General features: G+C 44.0%; 2 protein-coding genes across 8 annotated transcripts in view; one reads left to right on the top strand and one right to left on the bottom strand.

The window, feature by feature from the left end:
- dync1h1 (dynein, cytoplasmic 1, heavy chain 1) overlaps positions 1–8,132 on the bottom strand; it is a 42,724-nt gene extending 34,592 nt beyond the window's left edge. For all 3 annotated transcript variants that reach the window (XM_042072863.1, XM_042072865.1, XM_042072864.1), the window contains exons 1-13: positions 7,769–8,132; positions 6,154–6,241; positions 5,633–5,806; positions 5,068–5,323; positions 4,727–4,913; positions 4,089–4,360; positions 3,584–3,811; positions 2,065–3,141; positions 1,671–1,850; positions 1,248–1,397; positions 765–911; positions 475–615; positions 72–248 (exon numbers count right to left, since the gene is read on the bottom strand). In XM_042072863.1, coding sequence (XP_041928797.1) covers positions 72–248; positions 475–615; positions 765–911; positions 1,248–1,397; positions 1,671–1,850; positions 2,065–3,141; positions 3,584–3,811; positions 4,089–4,360; positions 4,727–4,913; positions 5,068–5,323; positions 5,633–5,806; positions 6,154–6,241; positions 7,769–8,018 — 3,327 coding nt within the window. In that variant the 5' untranslated portion in view covers positions 8,019–8,132. The remainder of the gene's footprint in view (positions 1–71; positions 249–474; positions 616–764; positions 912–1,247; positions 1,398–1,670; positions 1,851–2,064; positions 3,142–3,583; positions 3,812–4,088; positions 4,361–4,726; positions 4,914–5,067; positions 5,324–5,632; positions 5,807–6,153; positions 6,242–7,768) is intronic.
- Positions 8,133–9,044: 912 nt separating this feature from the next.
- The window catches only part of ppp2r5ca (protein phosphatase 2, regulatory subunit B', gamma a), a 30,777-nt gene continuing 12,512 nt past the window's right edge, over positions 9,045–27,309 (top strand). For 2 of the 5 annotated variants that reach the window (XM_042072867.1, XM_042072866.1), the window contains exons 1-4: positions 9,045–9,189; positions 9,318–9,386; positions 10,954–11,122; positions 26,175–26,374. In XM_042072867.1, the coding sequence (XP_041928801.1) occupies positions 9,163–9,189; positions 9,318–9,386; positions 10,954–11,122; positions 26,175–26,374 (465 nt within the window). In that variant the 5' untranslated portion in view covers positions 9,045–9,162. Of the gene's footprint in view, positions 9,190–9,317; positions 9,387–10,953; positions 11,123–18,420; positions 18,941–26,174; positions 26,375–27,309 lie in introns of those variants that run through there. The other 3 variants (XM_042072869.1, XM_042072868.1, XM_042072870.1) reach the window with 3 other exon arrangements.

The raw sequence follows: 27,309 nt of genomic DNA, 5'->3' as shown, positions 1-27,309 counted from the left end.
CATCAAGGGTGCATTAAAGAGAATTTAGCAACCAAAGAGAATTGAGGATGATAGCACAAGTGATGGTGTACCTTGCCATAGTCAATGACCACAGGGCCAAACTCCTTCCTGGTCTCAGCGTTGTCGAATGTGCCCCTGGCCTTGCGGATTTGCACCAGCAGGGCCTGCCACTTGTTGAGGTCTTCACCCAGGCGGTTGTAGATATTCTCAGCCTGCATGTCCCACAGGCACTGGTACTGGAGCCACACCTGGGGGAGCGAGCAGAGAAGGAAGGCGTAAACTCAACACTTGTAGTGGAATGCAAATCTGATGACTGATCGTCTGACTTTGTGTGGTTTGACCAGCTCACATCTGATCTTTTCTCAACTCCACATTTCAACAGTACCACTATTCTCAACCCACAAACCACCACGCACATCTAGGAGCTCTCACACAAATAAGAACAAAAACACAACCATAACAGCTGTGGCTCACCTTGACGTACTGCTCCACCTCCTGGACGTTCTCCTTGACAGCGTTGTAAGCCTCCTCCAGTGCCGCTGGCCCGTCTGGCATTCTGGTCAGGGCATTCCGGTAGAACTTCTCCTCCTCAGACAGCTCATAGTGCACACCAACCTGCTCAACATAGCACAGAATCAGAGTACCATCAAAAAGTGCTGTTTGTTTATCTTGGTTTCCATCATTTTATTGTTTTCTAACAATGCCATACATTTAAGCAAACACCATGGCTACTAAATGTTGAAATGCTTAGAGCAGCTACAGACCTGGTATCTCTGGCTCTGGATCCTGGGTAGGGCCAAGATGACCATCTTCCAGGCAAACAGCTCCTGATACAGCTTGTAGCGGCAGTCCTCAATGGGAGGATTCAGGTAGATCACCTGGTTGGTGATCCTCAGCTCATGGATAATGTTCTGCAGGGTGAAAACAAAGAGACAATGAATGTTATAGTTATGGCTCTGGCTCTTAGAGTTTTGACGGTGACCCCTACAGACAAATTGTGATCAAGGCACTTTCAGGTTAAATATTACACTGTGCAGTTTATATATTGTCTCATGTCATATAAATGTCTTAAGGCTGTAGCACTATTGCATAAACTTTTGTCTACCATGTGCAATATATGTCTTTAATGCCCCTTGCATTAAAAATTGAAGTGCCTTTTCTATAAATGATGATTTATTCTATGGTTCAAGGGAAGAGTAGCTTAAAATAAATGGCTTGGGTATACTACTATAATGTTCCACACATACCTTGATCTTTGGGTCTCCTCCAGGCTTGTGGCTGACTTGCGGAGCTTCGGTGTCCATGTCCACATCGGCTTTGTCTTCCATCTGTCCTCTCAGAGTCTGAGTCCAGGCCCTGAGTCCAGCCTGCAGACGCACTCCCAGGATCCTCTCAATCTGCAAAAGCATTACATTTATTCATTTACAAACTCGACTGACATTCAAGCTACAGTATAAAACCGTGAAAAGTAAAACAACGAAAGCTGTGCCATATACCAAAGGGAGAGTTGAACAGTCCAAAGACATGAACACTGCCTTTACTTAAATATAAAATCCATATTTATAAATCCATATTTACAATACCTGTACTGGTTATGGCACTATGATGTAGCACCAAGCTCCAAGTCAAAGATTAACCTTCCAAATCAACCATAACCTATTAATACTGACCTCAATGTCCAGTTTGTTGACCCAGATAGGCAGGTTGGAGTAGGAGTGGAGATTGAGGTCATCTACGGCCTTCTGCACACGGTTGAGGATCTCACTGAAGGTCTTCATCTCGTACATGCAGGTCTCCAGAGAACGCACCTCAAGGTCAATCTTCTCCTCGATCAGGAGCAGGTCATCAACCTGAGGTCAGGAGGAGGTAAGGGAAACAAATAGAGGAATCCAATTTATGAAACATTTCAAATTCATGTTAATCACGCTTCTGCTGTAATTGGTATCTTTATATGTTGGGACACCATATCTAAAAAGATATTTGGAGCATATGTCAATCTACTGCCAAATTACATCAGTTGGTTTTTATGACCAAAATGCTTTCAGAACATTATGGAGAACAAACCTTCTCTTGGAAATTGAAGACTGTTTCGGCCAAGCGCTGGACATATGGGTCCAGCTTGTAGGACTCCCACACGAGAGCGATACCTTCAGTGACCAAGGCCTGCACTTCCTTCTTCAGTCCTGCAACCAGCAGGGAGATGGAGGAGCGCTCCTCCACCTTCTCACACGTGCGCTCGTAGGTGCGGACGCTCTCGATGAGCGAGATGGCAAACGGGTAGAGCTGATTGGCTTGGTGGGCCTTGTTGACGATGGCCAGTGGCACGCGGAAGCTGAGCCACTTCAGGTTGCGCACCTCCTTGGACAGGGTGATGATCTCAGGCAGAAAGTTGACTTTGAGCTTGAGGATGTTGCCCGTGCGCCCTCGCGCGCGGGTGCTCTCGATGGTGAAGATGCGTCCCGACACGCCCAGGTTGCGCTGCTGCACCTTGCGCGCCCAGTCGTCGAAGATCTCCTGCGTGTTGAGCTTGGCGCGGAAGCTGTCGCCGTCCTGCTTCAGCTTGAGGCCCTCCACGTGGTTCTCCCAGCCCTTCCCCAGCACGTCCTCCACGCGCTTCATGTAGGCCGTCAGCTGCCGGTCGATCTGCTTGGCCCAGATGATGGAGCCCGAGACGGGCGGCAGGTCGCGCACGTGGCTCATCTTGCACGACTGGCTCTGTGGGTACTGCACCTTGAACTTGTCGTGGAGTGACTCGATGTCGTCTTTGACACGCTGGATGAGCTGTGTCTGGTACTCGCGGATGGCACCGCGGATGTGCGGGCGCACAAACAGCGCGTTGAAGCGCGAGAAGATCCGGAACATCTCGTTGGCGTTCTTGGCGGTGCCCAGCTGGTCGCGGAGGCGAGCGGTGATGCGTGTCTCCACGCGGTCGATGCGCTCGTCATAGCGCTTCATGGCCGCCTCCCAGGCCTCCATGCCCTCCTTCGACACGTCTAGGCCGTCCACCTCCTTCACGTTCTCGTAGGCCAGGTTCACCTCCTCAATGGCATTGGCGTCGGCGGCGTCGAAGAGAACCTCGGCCACCTTCATGTCGGGAGGATCTACCGCTTCACCCTGAGCGTGCTGGGGCACAGTGGACACCTGAGGCCAGGAGGAGACATAAGGGTTAAAGAGCGCAGGCCTGGGAAGACCGCTGAAATGAAGAGGCATTATTCAACTGAAAATAACAATATTTATCTTCACATGACAAATGTAGTGGTAAAACAGATGCAATGAATGCATGAAACAAGCTTGTATTATAAGCATTTCATTTATTACTTTAAATTAAATGTAATTAAAAGTTTACAAAATATATATGCATCAGACTTATTTCTTGGTGACCAGTACCCTTTTGTGTTTAACCAAGCCATTTTAAGACATCTTCAGGGCTTCAAAGAAAATGTCCTTGTCTGAAGTCATCAGAAATGTTTCAGGCTGTCTATATATTCCACACCTAAACTTAATGGCTGAGAACTTTAAGCCCTGCATCTTTCTCCAGTGGAATCATAAAAACCTAAAGACTTCTCTCCCCTACATCCTCTACCTGTGGTCTCAGTACGCGCACGATGACAGCCCTCAGCTGCTCGTGCTGACGGCGGAAGCGCCTCATGTGGTCCAGACGGGACTGAAGCTTGCGGTGAGCCGGGCTCAGGCGCCACACCATCTTCAGGTTCTCCTCACGCTTGCGCTTCACAATGTCCCTCAGCAGCACCTGCAGCTTCTCATACTCATCCTCCCAGGTCTGGAACACCTCGAAGCAGGCTACCATGACCTGCAAGCACACAAGAAGGACTTCCACGTCAGAAATGGTATGGTAATGTGTGTAAATATACAGTAGTTAGAAACCCTTTAAAAAAAAAGGTGGTCAGGTCAAAGTACTCTACGCATTCAGAAAGGATGTCTGTAATGGACATATTTGAGTATGTTATAAAATGTTGCAATGGTGGTCAGAAAAAAAAAAAAACATATGCTTGCTTGATGTATACCGTAAAGATGTCTACATCAGACATGTATTTTGGTAAACTGACAGCAAACAAAAGCACACCCACCTTCTCAAACTCCTCATAGGCCACATGCATCAGCTTCCTGGTGCCCAAGACTTTGAGGAGCTGGGAGCTAAGGTCACGTGAGATGGCCTCAACCAATCGCAGGGCCCGCTGGATGGGGTACTTGGTGTTGCGGATCTTGCGCAAGTGGGTGAAGATGGCCACCAGTGCCTGGCGGATCTTGTCAAGCTCGGTGGCCGAGAGCAGGTCATTGAGCGGGAAGTCCTTCATCAGGGGGTTGTAGTCGTTCACCGTCTCCACGGCCTGCTTCAGACCTGATGTTCAAAGAGATGTTCAAATCAATTTCATAAAGTTTATTATACCTTCTCATTGTTTAAGTGAAAACAGAAACCCTTGGATGGATGGTTGACAGTGTGAGAGATAATTGATTGAATTTGAATCAATTATATTCACAGAAACTGAAATTCTTTTTCTTTTTTTTCCTTTTTAAAATATGGTGTTGCTAGTTGCTAATTACTTGTTATGGCTTTGTTTGCCTGAGGAAAACTCTTTGTGAAACTCTTGAAACACATTTTGCAATCACCACCCCCTCATTTTCATACCACAACAGAGAGGAGAACATTGGGGGGTGGTACTGGGGACAAGGGGTCGGATGGTGCCTTACAAAAAGAACCTCTTACCAGTGTCGGTGTCGAAGCTGACGGTGGCATGGAAGCGTTTGCCGTGCTTCAGGACGTCCAGAGTGAGCAGGACCTCAGGACTCTCACGCTTCTCCTGGATGCGGTTGAGCGCGCGCTCCAGGTTCAACCAGAAGCTGATCTCCTGCAGGGCTGTACCAGAGGCCGGGTCACGGTCCAGTTTGGTTACCTGGCGGAAGGGAAGAGAACAGGGAAATGTTCAGATACCATAGGCAAAAAGCTGTGTAGAATGTGTAGTCTAAATCTGAAACCTTGTCCACATTCCCCCCTTCAAGTCATCAGCCTAGCTGGAATGGTCTTTAGAAACTACTCAAAATTCTCACCTTCTGGATTTCCCTGATCCAGCGGTTGACACCAGCCTGCAGCTGGTTGAGGAAGGTGGGGTCCTCAACCTTGTCGCCGAAGTCGGTGACCTTGGGCTTCTCACCACGCTCGTAGCACTGCTTGGCGATGTTGGTAATGACTGGGTGGATGAGGAGGCTGATCTCCGGGATCTCGATGTTCTGCTGGAGGTGCAGGAGACCCATCTCCAGCTCTGCAATCTTCTTCTCCACGGAGGGCGCCATCTTGTCACCATCCCTTAAGAAGGAGATTTAGAGGGTTTCATAAATATGCTTTACTCTGCATTGCCTTCAAAGGTTCACATGCTACTATTTAACATTTAGAGAGGTTATTAAAAGAACACCATGCAGACTTCAGACTGCTGGAAAGCATAGCATTTTCATACTTAATGCAGTACATCAAAATATAAATCATGAAATATGTCTTGTTTTCATTACAAACCACACTTACCCATAACTCAAACAATATCCATATAAATCTACATAAATCATTATATAGATAATATTTCTTGCTATTAAAAAGTCCCTTCATATCCTGCTGGCTTACCTGTCTGCCTTGCCAGACTCGCGGATGTAGGACTTGAAGAAGGGGGACACTGCATTGCTGATGAAGGAATGGAGTGTTTCATAGGGGGAGTCCTCACTCAGAGTGAGCACACGCACCTGTGTAGAGATGGGCTTATCTGCATCCACCACTCCAGTCCTCTTAATGAAGGCCAGACTGGAACACAAAACATCAAAGTCAAAAGGTCAAGACACAATTGGGGCAGTCAGAAGGCTATGGCCTGGCATTATTCAGAAAAGTGTGTAGGAAGACAGACAAACATACATTTAGTCATACAAGAGAGAATGGTACAAAGGCAGAAAGGAGGAAACACAGACTGAATGAAAGGCAGACCAAAAACAGACAAAATGAAAGGAAAACATGAAGACAGAGCAAAGGGAAACTAAATGAAAAAGTACATGGCAATATGGAAGGTGCAGCCTTCAACATGACTGAAGGATGCGTCACTATTAATTAATGATGTGGTGAATACGGAACACAGGCTGGCAAGTACACAGGCATACCTGTTGGACTTCAGGCCATAATGAATGTCAATGCTGACATTATAGGAGATGCACTCCCTCTCCTCCTCGCCCTCATCCCCCACATCCTCTGATGGAGCAAGACAAACATTAAATATGCAGGTCAGTACACTTGGTAAGGTAACTGATCATGATCCAAGATTCAGTGTCCTATACAGTTATATGAAATACATATGAAACTTAAACTTGTGTAGAGCCCAAATAAGCAGTAATGACCCTTGAGAGAAGAGCCTTGCCCAGATTTACAAATAGCACAAGTGTTCCAGTTTCCTAAAATGGAAGAGATGAGAAATAACTGGCCTACATATTGCAGACTGTTACAAAAATAAACAAATACACAAAACAAATAAAAATAAAACACTGTCCAAAGAGGACAGGCTCAATTTACTGGTATACCACTGATCCAGAGTCATTGATTTGACCACAGAAATATGAGAACCCACAGACCAGACCACCACAAATAAAAAAGTGTTTAGTCACTGTAGCCTTGGGTTAGGCTGGAGACAGGCTGGTCTTGTGTTCTGCTGCCTCCCTGTCACATGCTATGCCCCAGATAAAGTCAGAGCAACAAAGCAGAGCGGAGGCTCTGATCTGCATTGCAGCAGGGGTTGCTACTAATACTCAACACGCCATGAACTTGAACGGACTTTAGTATTGAGATGCACCACACAAATCATACACATGAACAAAATATTTAATTAACTGATGAGGGATACATCAGTGAATATATAAGGCACCTGCCAACCCAAAGCCTTGAGAGAATTTAAATGTTAGGACCGGCTAGGTTTCCATTAACATACAAAGAGATGGCTATGGTAAATTTCATTATCACTTGATGCAATTGCAAATATGGTAGTGGTGCAGTTTATTTTACGTTGCCAACATACACGACAATTACGTAGGCTATGTCTTACACAATGTGAGGCATTTCTAAAAATCTTCCGAAAATTTCGAAATATCTTTTCATGTGTTTTTTTTTTTGCCATACGCACAGCAAAACTAGACAATGGAGGTTCTATATTTTAACGTATCTAGTCGTGCAACGTTAGATGCAGCTGCAACTTTACTGTCAATGGGCATCACCATAGGGCGTGGTAGGCTATGATACATGATTCATCAAAATCACATTCGTGAAGCTAGCTAGTGAGCAATCACCCAGTGTATCTTCATCTTAAACAGTGGCAATGACACATGTTCGTGCACATGGAAGATTGTGGAAAACGACAGTAACTTAACTACTCACTGACTAGCTAATAAGTGTTGGTTTGAGTCCATTTAACGTTAGACAAATGCAGAAATCTCTAAAAGGACGTTTGCAGCGAGCGAACAACTCAATTTAAATCAATACATCAAGCTTGGCATGTGTGCATGCTAAATTGCCTGGAAATGTCCCATCAGTTACAAACGTAGCTACGCAGCGAAGACTTTGGCAGACAGCTCTGCTTTGGCTAACGCTGTCAATCCGAGCTAACGTTAGCGAGACATCAGTAACAGAGCTGCTAGCTGCTAGCTATCAAAAACAGACTGAATTGCTTTGTTATGCTAACGACCATCTATGAAAATGAGCAAGGGTTTTAAGACTGAAAATCAAACTAACCTTTTAGGGTGCTCCTTTCCACAAGAACGGTATGGATTTGAGGGTCAGAGAGAAATTTTTTCATTTGCTCAATAGAGCTTTTTTCCTCTAGGGCGGTTTCCAAGGCGGCCGGTACCTCGCCGCCATCTTCTAGAAGCAAGGGAACAAGTTTGCGAATATGTTTCTGCAAAACAGATATATCGGCAACTGTCTGCACAGCGGCAGACACTTCCATAGTGCCGCCGTCATCACCACCCCCGCCGTCAGACATTTTCACAGATTCCGAAACGCCAGAGACTGTAGACTTCTCAGACCGGACTACTCAGCAAGAACTACTACGTTCACTGCATCAACCGAACCGACTGATGTGTCAACTCGCAGCAGGAGAGAACGCGGATACAGGACAGCGTTGTGAGATTTATGGATGCATGCCATTCTGGGGATTGTAGTTTTTCATGGTGAATTAATAGTGGTGAGAAACTGCAAAACACTACAATACCCACAAAGCAAAGGAAGTGTTAGGGAAGTGTACTGGGTCTGACGTTTCCCCATGACAAGGTGCTTTGTTGCCCTCACAGAAACAATGTCAGAAAATGTATAAGGGACTTTGACTTTCAGTAGGCCTATAGCCCATTGTAAAAGCCATTTAAAACGCGAAACTGTTTCATTCTTAATTGTAATTAACACCAGGATATACATTGACCTTGTGTTGCTTAGGCGTAATTAGTCTAGGCCTAGGCTACTCCACTTATGAATTTACTGATCACACACAACAAAACTTTATGCAGTCTGCCTAGGAGATAGACAACTAAAACAACTTTGTGAAAAATACTGTGTTTATTTCATGACATATTTTACCGTTGGGGGGCGATAATGTACATCTTTGATTCGGTCTTTACCTGTCTCACATGCTAGCAAATTGCAATTTCCATGAGGCAGACAAGTTTGTAAAATCAGTTTACATTCAAACAATGAAATACAACAGACTACATAGAATTTCCTCAGATATTTGTGCTACATTTTATTCTTGTGAATTTGTTGGATTACTGTTCATTCTCATGGACATGTACAATCGTGCGTTATTGTCATGCCAGTGGTGGTTGAAGCGCTAAATGTAGCATACTGTAAAGTCACATGTTGGTCAACAACGAATCAAGTTGTAGGAGTGTGTCTGTGCGTGTGTGTGTGTGTGTGGGGGGGGGGGGGGTGTAGGTGTGTGGTGTGGGGTGGGTGGGTGTTTGTGTAGTGCTGTGTTTGTGATTGTGCGCACTCTGTGTTTGCGCGCATACGTATCAGGCTATGCGCGCGTGTGTGAGGGACGGAACAGCACTATCAGCTAGTAAAAGTGAAGGTGGAAGACCGTGTGTCCCGGGGGTATATCCGTGGAGGGCACGGGAGGAGCTCTCAGAAAAAAAATGCCGAACAAGTCCAAAAAAGATAAGGTAAGAACAATATCAATAGAAGAATTGCATCTAATCTATACTATCTATCTAGTCTATTTATCTATCACTATGTCCGCAGGACATTGCAGGGTAAAGTGAAAAATGTAATGCAACTCATTTTATTTTAGGAATCCTCAAAGACTGGGAGGTCAAGCAAAAGTGGGAGTAAAAACGACAATCACAACTCTGAAAATGAGGTAGGTTAATGGATTTTGATTGTTTAAATATGGTTCATAGGCCTAAATGGCAATTGAGCAGTGCACTTCATTATCATTATATGTTAACCTTGCACATGTATATATGATTCTTATAAAAATGCAAATGCAAGAAACAGGGTGTCATTTGTTTGTGGTTCCTGTATTTGTTTTGTGAGGGTTCTTCACGTGTATTAGGCTATATGGAAATATAGAAGTTGCATGTAGGCTAAGTGCCTCACCAATGGTTCTGCAGGCTTCTGACTAAAGAGACAGACCATTAGAGGTTAGGTAACAAGGGTTGAAGACACTCAGAAATAGGCTGGGGAAGTTGTCAGAAAATCCTTTCGTCCCTCTGATCCGATCTATATTCAGACACACTTATAAATGGAATGAGGAAAAAGCTGCATCCCGTTGTGAAAGCTGTTGAGTTTTTATCAAAGTTATCCTCATTGAAAACCATGACCAAAATGCCTCCTCGTGTTCAGATGTGTAGTTTGTGTTTGTTGTGGCAATGGTTGACTGATGAATTGTAAAGGCTCAAAAGAACACACCCTGAGTTGTTTTGCTGGTGTGGCTGTTTTCCCTTTGCCTTCCATTTTCCCTCTGCTTACTTCTTGATGTTGCTGTTGTTCAAGGATTTTCTGCTTGCTTAGATGTTTCAGAAAAAAAACTGTGTGTGGTGTGAAATCTCATTCCAGATAGTGCTAATGTGCATGCAGGCAGCACTACTAGCACAATGACAGCATAACACATAGCTCAACACAGTTTGAAATGTTTTTGTTTATTTTGTGGATTTGGTTTGTTGTAATGGTATTACTTTTAAACCAGTCACTTTTAATACTTTTAAAGCATTCAATTATAATGTGATAAAAAAAAAACACGTGGAAATATTGTAGTGTTTTCTTATTCTTGCAATCACAGCAGGCTGGCTTATTGTCATTATGCTGTACTTAAAACAGCTTAAGTTATTGAAACAAAATGAAACAGTGTATCATATACTGAAATTATACGTAAGTATTATGTCTTTGTTACACTCTACCATCCCCAATATGAACATCATGACATCACCCATGCAAGGCCTTATTTAATCAGAGGAGCTGTTCCGGCCATTGGTTGCCTGAGGAATCAGGCTTTTGACATGTTAGGATTAGGGACACCTCAGTTGATCTGATGGTCCACGTCGTCTATCACCATCCACAACAGCAGCAGCACAAAGCCGGTGCTCAGATTGCATAAACAGGGGAAACACCTGATCTTGCTCGAACAGGGGCAACATGACCCCTGCAGCCAGTCATGGCTCCTGATGGCCCTTGGCCCATGGTTTGATAAACCCCTCCTGGTAACAGTGATCCACAACTTCCTCAGACAGGAACTCGGGGTGGTAATGGGAACCCTATCCCCTCTCTCTCTCTCTCTCTCTCTCTCCCTCCCCCTCCCTCTCTCTCCCCCTCCCTCTCCCTCTCTCTATCTCTGTCATATATATATATATATATATATATATATATATATATATATATATATATATATATATATGTATATATATATGACTCTTGTTGTTTTTATGCAGGGCACCACCATGAGGGGTAGCAGTGGCGCCCCTCCTACTGCCCAGCTTCTGCGGGTGAAGCAGCCATTGTCATCATCGCAAGCCACACTCAAGAAGGAGCGTCGCCTGAGCAACTCGTGCTTCCCCATCAGCAACAACCGAGAGCTGCAAAGACTGCCGGCCTTCAAAGGTTAAGACACAGAGACACACACAGACACAGAGAAAGAGAGTGTGGGGGGGGGGGCACAACATGCCACAGAACTGACGGCACTATGATGGCTCTAATCAGAACATTCCCACTGCACATACAGTATGTGCAGTCACATTCAAACCCTCCAAGGTTATAAGGTCACTGTTGGTTCACAGTGGGAGAAGGCCGCCCCATTTTTCTCCTCTCAAGCATTGCATGTAGTACACAGGCACAGCCATTCACTCAAGGCTGATTGCAAGTAATGGCTCAGAGCCTACCTTGCACTGACCCACTGTGTGGAAATCCAGGCCTTGTATTAAGTATTCATGGGCCATGTGGATTCACGTCCAGAGGATAGCTTTCTGCATAATTTATGGCGTAGCGGATGCCAGTGAATGTTTACCTTGAATCATGATGACAAGCACCCTAAGCCCTTATCTTGAAGACACACTGGATCCCCGTGATAACAGAGGGCTTGCATGGATTGAAAAGAGGTGGTCTGTTCCTCTGGCCGTGGCCTGCAGGTAGAAAATAAGTCAGCTATATTCAGATAAGCAAACAAATGAAACTCCTCTGATGCTTATAACCGTAATATTATGAAACTGTGTATACCAAAATGTATACCATTTTAAAATAATTGGTCCAGGTCCAGCTTAACCAATCACATTGATCCAGGATTCCTAACGTTACTTCCTACTGTACTTCGGCTAAACTTTACAAACTGGTGTAGGCCTACCTTTGCTGTAAATAAATGTACACATCCTTCCAACAACAATTTGAGGGTCAGCCGTGGCCTACTGGTTAGCACTTCGGACCTGTAACCGGAGGGTTGCCGGTTAGAACCCCGACCAGTAGGCACGGCTGAAGTGCCCTTGAGCAAGGCACCTAACCCCTCACTGCTCCCCGAGCGCCGCTGTTGATGCAGGCAGCTCACTGCGCCGGGATTAGTGTGTGCTGTGTGTGTGTCACTAATTCACGGATTGGGATAAATGCAGAGACCAAATTTCCCTCACGGGATCAAAAGAGTATATATACTTATACTTATACAATTTCTGATGTTTGCAGGCGATGCTGCTATTCTTTACAGCCAATTTATATTTTGAAACTATAGCGTCATCCCCTCTTGGATGATTGGTCCTACCTTTGTGGGGTCTGATGGAAATATTAGTGAATTATGCTGTTCCAGACAAGTATCTCTCTGAAAGGCGATCTAGGTGGGCATGCAAAGCAGCAAGAACATCAACAGCATCAACTAAGCAACAAGTATAGGTTTTTTAGCAAGTACTCATTTACAGTTAATGTAGCCCAACCGAAGAATTAAAAAAAAATCACCAACAGAGAATCCATCATGAGCATTTCTCTGCAGTTTTCAAGCAGGCACCTTTCTTCATCTGTGTTTTGGTGAATTAAGCCCACAACACCTCCAAAAGGCTCAACAGTGTTGTCTGCCTTTCTCGGATAAACACCTCTCCACACATGATGGGTTAGGACACATTACCAACAGAGATACCAAAACGTATCACCCCGGAAACATAGTGACAAGATTTTACTTACCCCCAGTCAGTTCAGGTCATAAGATGACCCTAAGTAGTCTGTGCCTCAGCCCTAACTCTTGGTTTGCCTTTTCAGCAGCCTCAGTCAACTCCTTTAAAGTTCCTTTCAGTGACTGTTCTCAGAAATAAAACAAATCCAGTAAAAGGGTTGTGGCTGTCATTGCTAAAAAGCCTCTAGTATCTCTACTGGTCTTGTATGTGCTTGCCAGCCTTGTTCCCTTGCTTCTGCTACCAGTTCTGCATCCTTTAACTTCCTTTCAAAGGCTTGCTCCATTGCATCTTCAAAGGGAATAGTTAGTTCATTAAAGTAGGTGATGCGTTCACACTCAGAATACAACATCATGTCTGTGTCTCAAAATAGTCACAGCAATACACTGTGGGACTTCCTATGACCTTCCAACATCATCCTCCTCTATTGCTTGTATTTGCCTGATGTTCACTTCTCTGGCCCTCTCACACAACATTAATTGTACTGTACCTGTCATTAACCGGTCAAAGAGTTAATCTCAACCCTCTTGTTTTCAAGCAAACACGCCAGTGATTTTAAAACCATAGTGCAGCGGATCTTCCTCCTCTCAACATCAAGCAAGTTTATCCATTGCCCTGGTTTCACTTGAGACACCGCTATTGATCGTCTAGCTTCCTCTTGTTGTTCACAAACAAGCTGTTATCATCTGCCTCTTCTCCTGTGCTGTAGCACCCCATGCTTTTCAGTTGGCATGATGACCAAACTCTGCACCTGCCCAAACAAAATCCCTGTGCTGCAGCTGTGCACCTTTAGCATGATTAACTGCTCTCCCACAATTTCATATTTATGACATGAATTTTTCATGAACTTCAATCATTCATGACATTCACATACTACTATGTGTTGTTTTGCTGTACCTGATTGGTCTACCATTATAACTCAGGTCATACTAGTAAGAGTTTCAAGGTGTCACCAATGACCCATGACCATGTTGTTCAGGGCCTGCGGTTGACTGCTGTTGACAGTGTGAGTGAAGCTTCAGCTTAACATTACTATCATGTAACTACACACAGAATCTACTGAGACCCAGTGTGGGAAAACATTGGTCATCCCTCGGTGATTCCCCCCAATATCGCCACTCACTGATATTCTTAGGAGGGGTTAGTCTTGTGCAGTGGTCAGGTCCCTGGCCTGGCCCCCTCCTCAGTCTATGATCTTGTTTAGACAGCTACCTGGAAGAGGTGGGAGCCTCCTGAGCGTGTCTGAACTTGAAAAGGTTGGAGCGGCCAAACACATTACCACAGCATATCTGAGGACTAAAAGTAGGTCAGGGCCAATGAGATGTTTGGACAACATGAAGAAGATTCAGACAGTTGGCCCGTATGGGACTCCCTAAATGTACACGCTGCACAAACAAACTGCTCTTTTATCTATACAGCCAAAGCATTCAATCAGACCAAAGCAGAGATATCTCAACATGCCTTCGACCTTGGTTGAGCTGGTGTAGCTTCCTTTTAAATCTGTCAATCTATGTGCTTTCTTAAATCTGTCAATCTATGTGTCATTAATATTTAATGGGCATGAGTTGTATCCTGAATCAGTTCAGATGTGCTCAATGGGGGTTGTCTGCGCCCAGAGTCAGGTTAAGGGATTTGTCAATGAAGTCGAAATAAGCACTGGGATCTCCGGCTCCCAGCACTGATAAAGGGATTGGTTATTTTAGGAAGTCTTAATTACATTCAGCTTCTTCTATTTACAGACAACCCTACCAAGGCAACCTAAATGCTTAGGTCTCATAAAATCTTTATTATGAACAAATACTCATATCAGTCTTTGCCAACACCAGAACTGTACGACAGGTGATAGTGAAGAACCCTGTATAATAGTCTATTTGTAAGGAAAAACAGTATGTCTCCCTTTTGAAGAGATGATCTTGTTATCTTCTTAAGGCATTGGAAATGTTATAAACCTTCTTCTGGACTAGAGAGGCACATTCATCTCCATTTTCCAGGTAGTGCTCTTTGCACAACCACTTCCCTCAGATAGTATTATTAGACTCTGGAGGAGCTTGCCAGTCTGCCATTCTCCTCGGGCAGAAACGTCAGAGACCCATTCCTGCAAAGTCATGTTGCAGTATTTGGGTTGTGACTGACCGTGGGCAGCTGTGATGTAGCTTTTAAGAGGCGGTTCCCAGTATACACCAGCGTTTCATAAGTAGTGCTTGGTGTTCTTGTTAGCATAGTGTGAAAACGGAGCGCACACAGCACGATCATTCTTACATGCAATAACAATCAAAACAAAACATGGGCAAGTTCCCTTTGATATTTGCTGTACAACGGAACCCCTACTATATAATGTATCGAATTAGCCCTTTGTTATCAGTTAAATTGTGGATCAAATGAATTCACCAAAACGTTTGTGGCACATAAAGTGGTTTGCACTTCAGAAAAGTAAGAAAAGCTAAAGGACACACACATTTTATTTGTTTAGATATTCAAATCATGAAAAATGTGTTTGTTTCTTATCACATTATGTCTAAATTGTGAAGAGTGAAATTCACAATGCATTTGTATTTGTATACTTCGCTCACTGCCTTGCACAACTGACAGACTGAGGAAGTCATTTGTCCCCAGGGCCATTGAACTGTTCAATGCCTCACTTAAGGGAAGAGGAGAGATAGACTTCTCTGCATAGTCTGTCTGCCTCTTCACCCCCTCCATGTTTGGTACTGTCTGCCCACTAGCCACTTGTACCACTGTCTTTATGCCTCACTGTTTGCGTGCTATATTAGCACATCAGCACATATGCATAACCCCCCCCCCCCTCCATGCCACAGCCGAACTGTGGCCACACTTATACATTTTCTTAAATAGTTAAATATATAGATATATAGACTTTACTTTATTTCTGCATTGTTGCACTGTTGACTTACTCATTTGCACTATCACCATGACCACTATCACCATTGCACTACCACCATGACACTCATTCACACAGAGCACCTTAGAGCACCTTACCATACCTTACTATGCACAGAGAATCACAGGCTCAGTCCCTGCCTCAGTCATTGCAAGCGCCTCTGATTTATTAATCACCACTATGTGGATACTGTTTTTAGAATTGATTTAGATTAAGTGTTAGTATAATTTGTATTTTTGTAATTTGTATTTTAGTATATTTTTATATATTGTATTAAGTGTTAGTATAATTTGTATTTTAGTATATTTAGCATATTCTTTATCTTCTACTGTCCTTACTGCTTAGTTGTGTTTTTATATTATATACTTTAATTACTCTTTCTGCTGTTAAAGAATGTGTTTGTGTTGTATGTATGCTGCTGCTGAGACCTTGAATTTCCCCTGGGGATCAATAAAGTATCTATCTATCTCTATCTGTATTTCCATAAAAGGTGAACTGCTGCCATCTATTGGCGGCAGTTTATCTGACAGTTTGTCAAGTGAAAATTCAAGAGAGGCCCCAATCTGGTTAAATGCTCTTGACTCTTAATGAGGAGGGAAGATAGATACTGTTAACATTGTGCATTGAGGTTCATTTGCAGTAGTTTGACTTTCTTTTTTTTTTTTTAATAAACTACATTTATCTGACAATGACATTACATATGGAATTGCATAGTCTTAGTTGTGCAGTGTTGTGACCTCTCTCTGGCTAACTGGCAGAATGACGTCATGACTGACCTTATGCTTGAAGTTTAAATTGCACCAATTATCTTCCTGGAAGCATGAAAGAGGAGTTTGTACTCTGAGGAAGACTTGTGTTAGTCTTGGGAATTAGATTACAGTAATGTTGAGACCATGGGCAAACAACCAAACAAGCAAGTACACATGAAAACACAATGCAAAGACAAAAGCATAATACTAACATTCATACCTCTATTCCACAAATGCTATGATGCTATGAAGACACATGTTATACTATAGGAACAGTCCTGTTATTTACTAAATTTGAATTAAAACCCAGAGGTAAGACTGATGCAAAATAGATGTACAGTATATTTGTGGTGGTAGCAATGTGACAGTTGAGTCTGAGGAACTCAACCTCACACATGTATACCCTCCTGAGGCCACAGTTGCCATTCCCTTCAGAACTCTGCTAACCTTCCAGGATGCTTCTGTGGTTGCCATAGATATTGCATGCTTTGGCAGTGCTCTGAGAGTGCCTGGTCTCTCGGAGGCCTGAGCGCAGAGGTCTATGTCCTGGTTGGGTGTGAAATATAAAGCCTTGAGGGTAACAGAATGAGAGAAGGGGGTTAGTGGTTATATGCTGTGCACTCAAATACTTCTAAACTGTTCTCAGATGACAGGTTCTTTAAAAGAAAGGTGCTGGTCGGTGCCATAAAAAGATCCATTTGGTAATGAATGAGCTACAATCTGAGAATTTTCTATGAAAAGTGACTCGCATTTTTGGGCAGGGCTTGTTTACAAATAAAAGTGAGTAGCAGTTGTATGTTGTGCAATTTGCTTTTAACAGTTCTCAGATGATATGTTCTTATAGGAAGCAAATCAGGACTACTCTTCACTGAGCTTCAATCTGGGAACTCTGTGAGAAAAGTGACTTGAAGTGCTTGTTTACTTGAGGAACTTGATGACATTACCCCACACACCAAAGGGGAAGGGGAAGAGGAACTGGAGAAAGTTTCATGTAGACATGCACAGTATTCACACCCTGTTAGGACACGGCACTGTGGAGATGCGTATGAACACAACACTATAAAGTTTAAAAATAGACATACAGCAGGAATAGTTGTCATGCTTGTTCCTCTCTCGGATTTAAACCTTGCTACTACATAATAGCTTCCCATTAGTGGGCGTTGGTGGTCGATTGGTTTTGAAGTTCTGCTCTTATTTTGCGGATGCAGATTGTTTTGTTCTATTCACCGGTGTTACCTTACTTTCAGATGAGCAGATACATACAGAACTTTGGCTTGAGATATTATCAGATAATAAAATATTTTTACATTAATTTTGTCCAATATAGAACGTTTTGTAGTTATCTCACCGGTCTTAACTATTAAAGAATACAAAATAAATAATCATGGAAATCAAAACTAATATCAATTGCCATCTTTGTTATATTTGTGTGTCTTTCTTATTCTGGCTAATCTTCGTACATGCATCTGTTTAATTAGCTACAACAGAGTTGTGCCACAGTAACTACTTCTGAGGTGTGGTTAAGAGTAGCATGTTTTACCCTAAAGGGTAAACTGTGCACCCAACCATGGGCCAGTTTTAGGCATGTAAAAAAGAAGAGCATTTGAGTGTGAGGGAAGAAAAGAAGGCAATGCTTCTGAGAAATGCTCAGCTGAAGCTTGAGCTCGGAAAGCGAGCTGTTTGCCTGTGAGTGCGGTTATCCTTGTCAGTCAGCTGAGAGGCAACTCCCTGAGCATGCAGCTCTCACCTCTCGCCTTTTTCATTTCCTGTGTGCACGGTGCATGCAGTGGCAGCAAGACGAGGCGCTCGCTTATTCTCTCGTGTACTTACTGACTTAATTACTCAGGGCAGAGTGTCCGGAAGGGAGGGAGAATTAACTCAGAAATTAGTTTTTATTTATTTATTTATTTATTTATTTATTTGTGTACATTTTTACCACCAGCTCTGAAAGTCTTGGCAGGATAAGTTTTTGAGTCAAACATGTTTTTTTTTTTATTATTATTTATTTATTCAAATTCATTACTGATTTATTGCTCTTATTTCTTTCATCTAACAAAAAAAAATCTCACTCAGATTATCTTGTTTGATCTGTGTTATTAACAATGTTTCTCATACATAATATAAAATTATATTTTGCCTGGGGTGATATGTAAAAGCTTATCAAGTGTTTGTGTTAGTTACAGGTTAGGAGCACAGATGGCTTGAGAGTGCACTAAATACTCTTATGCTATCATGGGGTTTCTGCCTTTGGGAAAAGGCGCAATATCTTGACAGCCACAAATGAATGGAGGAAGAGACTAAAGGGAGCAGCGGTCCCGCCTCTGTCCTCTCCCTGGCCAATGGATTCCCAGCTCCGTGTGCAGCTCTATTACATCATTCTCTCTGGCTGCCCTGAGCCAATCACTGTCAACCTTCCCACTGACATCACTAACTAGCCAGTTCCCTCCAGCAGCCAGAGCTTCATTTTCTGATCTGCTTTTGTGCTAAAATGGAGGCTGCTTCCTTGCCTTAAGTGGATTGCCTGGTTGAGTATAGATGTTGACATGCAATAAAGCTGGAGGCAGGATGGTTGTAGATGCACCAAACTCCAACGGGCCTTTTCAGCCAGTGGCCCTAATGCACTTCAGAGGTAGGCTGAACACTTTTATTGTCATTTGTTTGATTCTGAGAAAGGAGATCACCCTTCTCTCATTTCCTTACTCTGCCTTGTGTGTGCTGCTTTAAAGCTATCTGTTTTGAGATTTGATTTGTCTGCTCGCTGTGTGTATTTTCAGTTTAGAGAGACCACAGGCTTTGTTGTTGTGAGGAGGGCGGTGTGCTAGCTGGCTAATGCTGCTAGTTGGTAACAGAGTAGCCTAATGTATCGCTCAAGCGTTGCATGCAGAGCTCAGAGGGGAGAGTCGGCTGTAAAAAAAAAGCTAGTTTTACTACCCTCTGCCCATCCCCCAGCCTGCCTGCTGATGTCAAAGGAAGTGAGATCACAGCTCTGGATAGGCGTGTGTGTGTGTGTGTGTGTGTGTGTGTGTGTGTGTGTGTGTGTGTGTGTGTGTGTGTGTGTGTGTGTGTGTGTGTGTGTCTGTGTGTGTGTGTGTGTGTGTGTCTGTGTGTCTGTGTGTTTATGTTGGAGTTATCCAGTAGAAGAATCTGTATTTTATTTCTTATAATGTAACAAATCACAGGCCATTCAAAATGGGAAACATCAGGCATTGCCCTTGCTGTCCTCTATTACAGTCTCTATCCCCCACCTCTCTCTCTCTCCCTCTCCCTCTCTCCCTCTCTCTCTCTCTCTCTCCCTCTCTCCCTCTCCCTCTCTTTCTAGTCTCTCCTCTCATCACTTGTGCTCCTGTCCGTTGACTGTGATTTGCGTTACACTCCAGTTCATCTGGTCACAAATTGGCCTGAGGGTGTAGACGGCCTCTGCAGCAACGGCATCCTCTCCCTCCCTCCCCACCCTTGTCCTCCTCTCCTTCCCAGGCAAGAAGGAGAGAACAGTGCAGGAGAGGTCGCTGGCTTGGCCAGTACACAGGAGACCAAAACTCACTGATACCTGACAGCCGTAGTGAAAGAGAGCATTCAAATTAAGCAATGGCATCATCCGAAGCTGTCTGAATGAGCAGCTATACAGAACGAATCTCGGAAGCAACACAGCTCAGGCCAACAGTTATTTACCCGCTACACTGTATTGACAAATGTATTGACTGGCAGTGATTAACCCCCAACCCCCACCCCATGTCAGATTGTATTTCTTCATGTGGAGGAAGGGACAGTTGTTTTTGTTTCAGTGGGGCTGACCGGCTCCCAAATACGCTTTCTGTGTCTGTCCCAACGGCCAGGCATGAATGTTGAACAGTTTTAGCTTTCGCTCTCACGTGTTTTGCATACGTTGCGTTGCAGAGGACGTCTGGTCCTGACAGGACTCTGGCTCAGTGTGTACTTTACAGTTTCTCACCCTGTGTGGATTTGGAGTCCTCAGGCCATGACCAGTCGAGCAAAGCAGAGCAGAGCAGTCATCCATCCAGCGTGCCTTTACAATCTACACTGGGACGCTTGAGTACAGTACATTCCAGAATGTAAATACATGGCAGCATAACACACTTCTGTTACACCCCCCGCGACCCTGTCACCCTTCCCACCTTAACTGGGGTATTTTAGGCATGTGGCGAAACATTATCAGCGTTATGCAATCCGAGCCATCTACCCGACTGACACACAGTCAAGGTGGTCAGGCCAAGGGGTGCGTGAGAACTGATACCGAAAAAACACACGTCCACACCACGTCGCAACAAGCCTGCCCCTGAGAGCAGCGGGCCAGCCCTGCGCTGTGAAGCAGCAGCAGTGGACCAGCAGCACGGCCCGTGGCCATGACACTGCTGCCCCACTCTGTGGTGGACTATATGTTCCGACCTCAATCATTCACGGTCAAGACCACCGCTATTTCCAACATATTAACAGAATATAAAGGCTGTTCTCTGTATAGAAGATTTCTAATCTGTGTAATCGTGTAATCTATCCATGTGGAGTATCTAATTTTATTTATTGTATTAAAAAAGGCATTTCATTGTTGGCAAAAATGAATTGAAGTCTTGGGAATCTCGTGTCCAAGGAATAAGTGCAACTGGAATGGTGGCCTCTGTCAAATGCCCTTTGTCAGCAATTTAGGTCAGCGGGTACATATGTGTATGGCCAAACCTCGAGCCATCCTCCTGCTCCCCTCTCCTTTTCTCTGATTCCCCTTAAACTAGAAGTGCGTTCCTCTCAGCTGGGATGAGATGTGTGTGTGTGTGTGTGTGTTTGATATGTCCTCTGGCGTTTACTGGCCTTTGTGTAAATCTACCAAAATTAGGGCAAGTTCTTTACTAGTTTCACTGCCTGAGTTTAGGGACGTCCTTAAAAGGCATGGGCTGGCCGTGTTACCCCTACACACTTGTCCAGTTGTTTGAGTGCTCCGGTGATGTGCTCTGTGCAGCCCTGCGGTTCTGTTTGGATACAGGAGGACTTGCAACCCAGTGAAATTGTTCTGTACAAGTTTGAAATGAAACATTAACTTGAACAGATGATATCCATCGACATATATAAATTGGGTGTCTTTAAATGTAACCTCCAGCTATTTGGTGGTGGTATAAATTTAGCATTTGCAAAAGATCATGGGGTTTTTGTCCTTTGTTATCATGGAATGTCGACTTCTCTTCATAGAGGGCATGTTGAGTAGCATAGCTTGGTATCTTAAAACATTCAGGTGAACTGTAAATGCAATAGAAAATCCTGATGTGTTTGCAGTCAAAAGATGACAGCTGATTAGGGAACTCCCAAAATGTAATTGCTAAATCACAAATCACATAAGGAGAAGCTTGAGGACAGACCAGTATATACAATATATCATCATTATTAGATTTTTAGGTGCTCAGAATTCCCCCATGATGTGTTGCCTCTGTACATATTTCAACAGGCTTTTAAAAGCTAATCTTTTAAATAAACCAACAGAGGGCTGTGTATTGGATAGTGTTGGTAATTGGTGGTTTAATTCATCTTTCTACACTACAGTATGTTGATCCAGAAAGGGTTGTATTGTTTCATTCAACAAAGGCAGTCAGCAGTGGCAAGCACACCCTACTTTATTCACATATATTTAAAAAATTGCCATAGTTACATTATTCATTTGAATCACATACCTCAGACAATTCAGATATAAGGTAAACATACAATAAATAAGAACAAAGTTCTTGGTCTTTGGGATTGTGAAACATGGATTCCACGTGGAAGTACCTGGTGTACTGTTAAGCTTTGTAAATGAACGGCACAATTCATAGTTAAATGGCCTATGCACATTGTCAGTGTAACTCCTTTTGTTACTCTCTGCAGCATGTTTGATATTGCTCATAGTTTTGGGAAAGCCTTCAGTAAGGGTGGGAAGGATTAAACGTTTAATGACGTGAATTTTCTAACCCACTCTAAATGCCTCCTCAAGGCAGGGCTCCAGGCAGGAGGAAATGTACATGTGGAAGTTGTGGGTGGGTCTTAATGGGAAGACCTTAAGGCGTAACTTTGCCGTTGTTCGTTTTTGACGGCCTGCAAAGCCACAGTTTCAACAAGTTCTCATCACAAAGTACTGAAATCATGGCTGGCCCCACAAGGCTAGGGAATCCCCAAATGGCCTTTTAATGTAGCTACATTCAAAAGATGTAACAGGGGGGAAACTATTTAACTGTTATATATGATTGCTTCTTTATAAGTACTATTCGCTGTCAGATTGATACTTTCTCAGGGATTGAGCAATTTTCCTTTAAGAAAGACTTGTAAAGGAGTATGTGAAATACTCAAGGGAAACATAAGGAGGATGCTTTCAAAGTAGATCAGCTTAATTGGTGTATTTCCCCAAACCTTCCACATTTAATTTTTATTTGTGTTGTTTCGCTTGCCTCAACGGGTTTAATGAGCTATGAAAAGCGTATCTTGCATTAAGTACAAAGATATTGCCACTGTCACCAAAATAAATTTAGATTGTCTGAGTGGCAATTCAAAGTGTATTTTACAGTATTGCAATACAAAAGCAACCTAACCTATTGCAGGACAATGCAGCACATCAAACCTCATTTTTAAACTGTAGCCTACAAATCTTCTTACAAGAAAATACTGAACATGCCAGTAAGTGTGAAGGACTCCCTTCATCATGCTTTCCTCCAGTGTCTGATGTCTTTGATGGCTGTGATTCCAACCCACTCACAGCAACCTACTTCAGCCCCAGGCTGTGATGATGATGATGGTGGTGATGATGACTGATGATGGTGATGACGATGCAAGGCCTTGTCTGACAGCAGCGAGTCCCGAGATGCAGCATGCAGATTTGCTCCAGCGGTACCCGTGATGGATGTGCCATGGCCAGGCATGCGCCGCTCTCATGTGCGCTCGTCAATACCATCTCGCGGCACAAAGTGGCCAGCACCCGGAGCGTGGCATCAGCGCTGCAGATGGCTTATGGGTTATGGTTGACGGACTGGCATGCGGGCCAGGAGAATATTGACGGGAGGGCTGGGACGGTTCGTCAGAACTTACTCATCAATTGGATTTTAACAAAGAGGAATGGGGGTGGGGGTGGGGGGCATTGCAGAGGTCATATCCCTATCGCATTCACATTGATTGGTCCAGGCTTACTCACTGGTGTTGTTGTTTGAACAAAACATATCTTGGTTGATGCACCTTCACTGGCATAGAAAGCTCATCGGATAAACACAGTTTGTTATTGCCCTGCTCACTTTCCCTGTCCTGAATTACTGCATTACCTCATGTGCTGTTTGTGTAGCGGTTTCGTCTCTGTTATTGTTAGAAATCACAAAAAAACGCAGGGCCCATAATACACCTGCTTGGTGTATAATAAGAAACCAGTGGTCAGATGGGGGGGCAGTGACTCATCACTGGTCATTTTTATTTTTATCCGTCTGTTTGTGGCTCTTTTCGTTTCTAGCCGTGGCCTGATAAGTGTCCATTTTTGCTCCCTTGTGATGAGCGTCATGTGTCTCCTCTGTTGCCTCTGTGTTTGTCCTCCCTGCTTGCTCAAGTTGATTTTATGGAGAGTGCCAGAGGTAGGAGAGGCGATGAGAATACTCAGGCCCAGGCTGATATATTTAGACCTGTTCTTATTTGGTCAACCGCAGGGGGGGAAAAAAGCACAAAAAACACTCCGAGACCAGTGATGTTCCATTAAGGTTAGATTGTGGTTAGGTTGAACCATGACGCAGTGTGGCCTAAAAGAGAAATGAAGATTGACACTAAATTGTATGCACTGCCACAGTAAAGATGTGTTTGCATTAAAGGTTCCTAATTGAATGAATAGTGAGTTGAACTCTTTTTTTAGGCTTCTTAATACCTTTTTTGTATGCAAAAGATTTAAGAAATGTAATGTGTGTTGTGCTATTCTGCTTCTAAGACCCATACAGTTTCCTCTCCTTGTATAGAATCTAAACATACTCTATTCAGGAATCCTTATGCCCTAGGTTACTTGGAAGAAATGTGTTTACTTGTTTAACACAGGCTAAGCTTGCTCGCTAATGACTTCCTTACACATATATACTTTACCCCCTTTGCATTATTTGTGTGTGCACACATGTGTTTCTGTGTAAGTTGAACTGCCGCTAAAGAAACCTGAACTTGACAAGTTCGGTATACAATCTCACAGACGGTTCTAGCAGTCCCCACACTCTGGCACTCAGCTAAATTGTGTGGTGGATAGCAGCTAGTTGGCACATATTTGTTGAGGTGTTCTTCATATGCAAAATGATATTGGGAAGCTTATCTCTATTATGTGCTGCGAGGCACAGTTTGTGTTTTGTCCTGTGAGCACAAACCTCTTTAGTCCACCCCACCACCACCACCCTGCCGGCCCTCTCCCCCTTCTCCTGTCAACACAACCTTACCTGACAAATAGGTCTGTGCTGCTGTGGAAGACTGTTGCCTAGTTACAGATATGGCCAGCCCTGTGTGTCTGAATAGTCAGTCTCTCTCTCTCTCTCTCTCTCTCTCTCTCTCTCTCTCTCTCTCTCTCTCTCTCTCTCTCTCTCTCTCTCTCTCTCTCTCTCTCTCTCTCTCTCTCTCTCTCTCTCAGGGGCTTGCTCTACCTTTCGTTGCACGCTCTATAGTTCTGTCATATCCTCTTTATCACTCTCTCACTCTCTCTGGCTTTCTCCTCGTCCCCCACCTCTTACTCATCAGGTAGCCACAGTGTACTCTGCTGTAATGTACCCAGTGCCTCCAAGTGACACACAAGAACATTGTATATGTTGGGTGCACGCTGCGTACAGTGTCTCTAATATACCACGTTATGCCAATTTACATGCTGCTGCTGGTGTCTCCTCATTTGAAAGCTTTGCCAAGCTCTTGGACCATAGCTTTCATGAAAGCTTTGGCAACATCCCCCCCGTGATGAAACGGAATAATGTTGAAAGGGATCTGGCCTGGCTGTTTTGATGTTTATGTTCTTCAAGTATGCCTGTCATGTGGTGTGGTGAAAGCAAGAGGGCTCTACTGCTTCCACTCATTTCAATCTGAACAGCTGATCAGTGCTAGTTTAGGGCCAGAGATGACTGCTTATAACCACACACACTCTCACACCTCTGTATCACTCATCATATCATCATATCACTCATATGCTGTTATTAGCTTAAAGGTGTAGTCTGAGACTCTATTTCTCTCTCATAGATGCTCTCTGCAATTGAGCTTATTGCTCCTCTGGCTGTCCATTCACTGTGTGAACTTCAAAAAACAACAGCCCTGGCTCTGTAAATAGGAAACAAACATGGTTGTGTGGACTGAGCCACAAACAGTTCCAGCCTATCAACACATTGCTTTAGGGGCATGAAGACAGGGGTGTCATTTGATAGTCTGTTGAGCTGAAATATCAACCACTTTTCTCCAGAATTAAAGACCCAACCTTTAACGCTGCCTTTGCTTTGTCTGTCAAACGAAAAGTGACTGATGGTGGTACAATGTTGTATTAATACACAGCATAATATGACAAATATTCTGTAAAAGAATGTCATTTGGCAGCCACATTAGAACCATCACCAGTCACTTCTTCCCACTGAAATTACACATTACTGGTCATCATCATTATTCATCTGCAGACACACTGCATAGTCTAGGTATATCAATCCAGTGTTCTGTATTTGCAAGCAATGAGAAAAGATGCCATACAACATTGACTGTAATATGCATCCTGTCCTGGCCCTTTAATCTAAATGGATGTTTATGTTTCTTTGTTTAAATCACTGTCAGGTCATTTGGTTTGATTATAGTTTAAAAATGCATCCAGTTCTTGCACCCAACTGCCTTAAACCTCTGACCCCCTGGCTCTCTGACCTGGCCCTTCACAGATGTAGCCCCGGCGGAGCAGGAGAAGCTGTTTATCCAGAAGCTGCGGCAGTGCTGTGTGCTGTTTGACTTTCTGTCCGACCCCCTAAGTGACCTGAAATGGAAGGAGGTGAAGCGGGCGGCGCTGAGCGAGATGGTGGAGTACATCACCCACAACCGCAACGTCATCACCGAGCCCATCTACCCAGAGGTGGTGCACATGGTGAGTCACACCAACCGTCGCCCTGGCAGCACCTCTCTCCTCTCCTCGCTCTCTACCTTCTCTCTCTTTTTCTCACTCCCTCTCCTCCTCTCTGTCTTTCTCTCTCTGTCTTGGTCTCACTCTAACTCTGTCTCTCTCAATATTTCATTCTCTCTCTCTCTCTCTCTCTCTCTCTCTTTCTCTCTGTATTTGTCTGTTACTTTTTTGTTCTTTCTCCATATTTTCTGTCTCACTGTCACTGTCTCACCTTTTCTCTCTCTGTCTCCCTCTCTGTGTCTCCTGTGTCTCTCTGTCTGTCTCTCTCTCCCTCTCTTGCTCTCTTCTCACTCTGTTCATCCTCGCCCCCTCTCCCTTTCCCTCGCTAGCCGCCCTCCTTCCTTTGATCTTTCCCCTCTACCCAGGAGCATAGAGAGCAGCCCAAAGACCTATTCCTTTCTCTCCTTTCTTTCTCCACCTCTCTTTTTCTCCCTGTCTCTCTCCCTCTCTTTGTCTTGTTTGTCTGCACAGCTGTTTTCCTATCTCTTTATCGCTCCCTTTATCTCTCCTCTCTCACTCTATCTCTTTTTTCTCTCTCTCCTCTCTCACATGAGTGTCCTGTGCTCCTGTGTTGAAGTAGGCTGGCATAGCCTGGCCTGTGAGCGTCTCTCTCTCTCTGAGTTTCTTGTGTTCTCTCTCTCATTCCCCTTTTCCTCCCTTCTTCTCTGTGGTAGATGGATGGAATTTGCCAGAAGTGGATAGCATTGTATAGCACACACACACACACACACCCTTGAGCGGTCATACATGTTGGCGCTTAGAATGTGATGGTGTCCCCTCGGCTGTTTTTGCAGCCCAGTGTGGTTTTTGTTGTTTGGATGGCAGATAGCAGAAGATGTTCTGCAGCGCAGCACACCGCTCAGGCCTTTGGCACAGCTCTGTGTGCACTTAGCAGCCAC

Source organism: Alosa sapidissima, chromosome 19 (assembly GCF_018492685.1).
Source record: "Alosa sapidissima isolate fAloSap1 chromosome 19, fAloSap1.pri, whole genome shotgun sequence".
In the NCBI taxonomy this organism is placed as follows: Eukaryota; Metazoa; Chordata; class Actinopteri; order Clupeiformes; family Clupeidae; genus Alosa; species Alosa sapidissima.
This window is presented reverse-complemented; position numbering and strand designations above follow the sequence as displayed.